The sequence below is a fragment of the Scyliorhinus canicula genome, chromosome 31, assembly GCF_902713615.1.
Source record: "Scyliorhinus canicula chromosome 31, sScyCan1.1, whole genome shotgun sequence".
In the NCBI taxonomy this organism is placed as follows: Eukaryota; Metazoa; Chordata; class Chondrichthyes; order Carcharhiniformes; family Scyliorhinidae; genus Scyliorhinus; species Scyliorhinus canicula.
The window spans coordinates 7,686,696-7,688,601 of NC_052176.1; the positions used below are offsets into that span (position 1 = coordinate 7,686,696).

Below are 1,906 nucleotides of genomic sequence, written 5' to 3' on the forward strand. Positions count from 1 at the left end.
TTCAGTCTTCCCTCACACCCGGGAACTCCGCCGGCTGACCTGAACATCGAGGTTAGGAGGGAAACGGCCCTTTGGGGGGGTGGGGGGGGGGGGGGGGGGGGGGGGGGTCAATAATCGTCCACTCAGGGGCCACAAATGAACCAAGGGCAGGCGGTCAAACCAAGGCCTTGCCCGCCACAGCGCCAAATCGCTGTGAAGGCGCGGGAGGCCCAGGTGTACTGTTTCACGCTCCCCCCCGCTCCCTCCCCCCCATACACACACACAAGCTACAAATGTGCCGAGAGGGGAGCCATGATGTAAGAGAACACACGACCCCGCAGCTCGGGGTCAGTCTCGCGTCGGACAGAGACGTGGGTATGAGCAAGCACGGAGACGGTTCCCAGCCTGAACCCTTCACTATCGATATGCGTACAGATTTCCTGCAGTACAGAAATAAGTACCATTAACCTCCGGAAGACTGAGACCGCTCCACTGAGACCCACCAAATGGTAACCCACACATCCTGACGGTAACATCATTCCGCCAGAACACACCGTCCGCTCTTGTGTTATCAGTGAAGTGGATCAGAGGCAGAACCCGAGAGCAGTCAGCAAACACGAAGAGGCTGCAATTCGCACACGGGTTCATCAGAGAGTTCTGAATCAATTAAATAGGAAGAGTTGACCTTTAACAGTCACAGGAATCGCTAAGCTCGGCTTCCCAGAGGACTTCCACACATCATTGCCTTTTTGATACCCAAAAGAAAGGCTGAACATTTGTGCATCTGGATGTCTGGTAACGTTAACAATATAGTCCATCTGTAACACGATGAAAGATCCATGCACCAACTCATTCAGGTGCCTAACTCTTCCCCGCTTCCCACAGACGCACGCGACATCTCGAGTCTCCGCACCGACACTCCTTCCAGGAAGTTAAACAGAACAGGCCCTTCGTCCCTCGGTGTTGTGCCGAGCTTTGTCCGAAACCAGGATCAAGCTGTCCCACTCCCTGTCATTCTGGTGTGCTCCATGTGCCTATCCACTAACCACTTGAAGGTTCCTAACATCTCCGGGCAAATCCCTCCACACAACCCCTCAAGGCCAACTTTATCTTCCCTGGCCTGAGATCTGCCAAGCCACCCCTTCCCCCCCCGGATTCGGGAGCCCGGGAGTCCCTCCGTTCCAACGATATCCGTCTCCGGGAGGCAAAGGCCAAGACATGGGCCTCTCTCGCTCCCTGGACATCCAGGTCTTCTGACACCCTAACCCTTTCCTCGGATGGTGATGTCCAGCACGAGGGGACATAGCTTTAAATTGAGGGGAGATAGATATAGGACAGATGTCAGAGGTAGATTCTTTATTCAAAGAGAATTAGGGGCGTTCAATGCCCTGCCTGCAACAGTAGTGGACTCGCCAACACTAAACGCATTCAAATGGTCATTGGATAGACATATGGACGATAAGGGAATAGTGTAGATGGGCTTTAGAGGGGTTTCACAGGTCGGTGCAACATCGAGGGCCGAAGGGCGTTGTAATGTTCTATGTTAAAGTGTCCGACTCCACTATCACAGCAGGCAGTCCATTCCACACCCTAACCACTCTCTGAGTAAAGAACCTACCTCGGACAACGATTCTATATCTCCCACCCTGAACCTTATAGTTATGCCCCCTTGTAACAGCCACCCGAGGAAATAGTCTCTGAACGTCCACTCTATCTATCCCCCTCATCATCTTATATACCTCTATTAAGTCGCCTCTCATCCTCCTTCGCTCCAATGAGAAAAGCCCTAGCTCCCTCAACCTTTCCTTGTAAGACCGACCCTCCAATCCAGGCAGCATCCTGGTAAATCTCCTTTGCACCCTTTCCAATGCTTCCACATCCTTCCTATAATAAGCTGACCAGAGAGGGGGGGGGTCATTAATGGGGA

The 1,906-nt window shown here is 52.9% G+C and overlaps 1 protein-coding gene across 1 annotated transcript in view; it reads right to left on the minus strand.

Moving 5' to 3' along the window:
• Positions 1–266: 266 nt before the first annotated feature.
• The window catches only part of LOC119958851 (pyruvate carboxylase, mitochondrial-like), a 130,998-nt gene continuing 129,358 nt past the window's right edge, over positions 267–1,906 (minus strand). Inside the window, exons 9-10 of the mRNA XM_038787355.1 lie at positions 508–636; positions 267–419 (exon numbers count right to left, since the gene is read on the minus strand). Coding sequence (XP_038643283.1) covers positions 267–419; positions 508–636 — 282 coding nt within the window. The remainder of the gene's footprint in view (positions 420–507; positions 637–1,906) is intronic.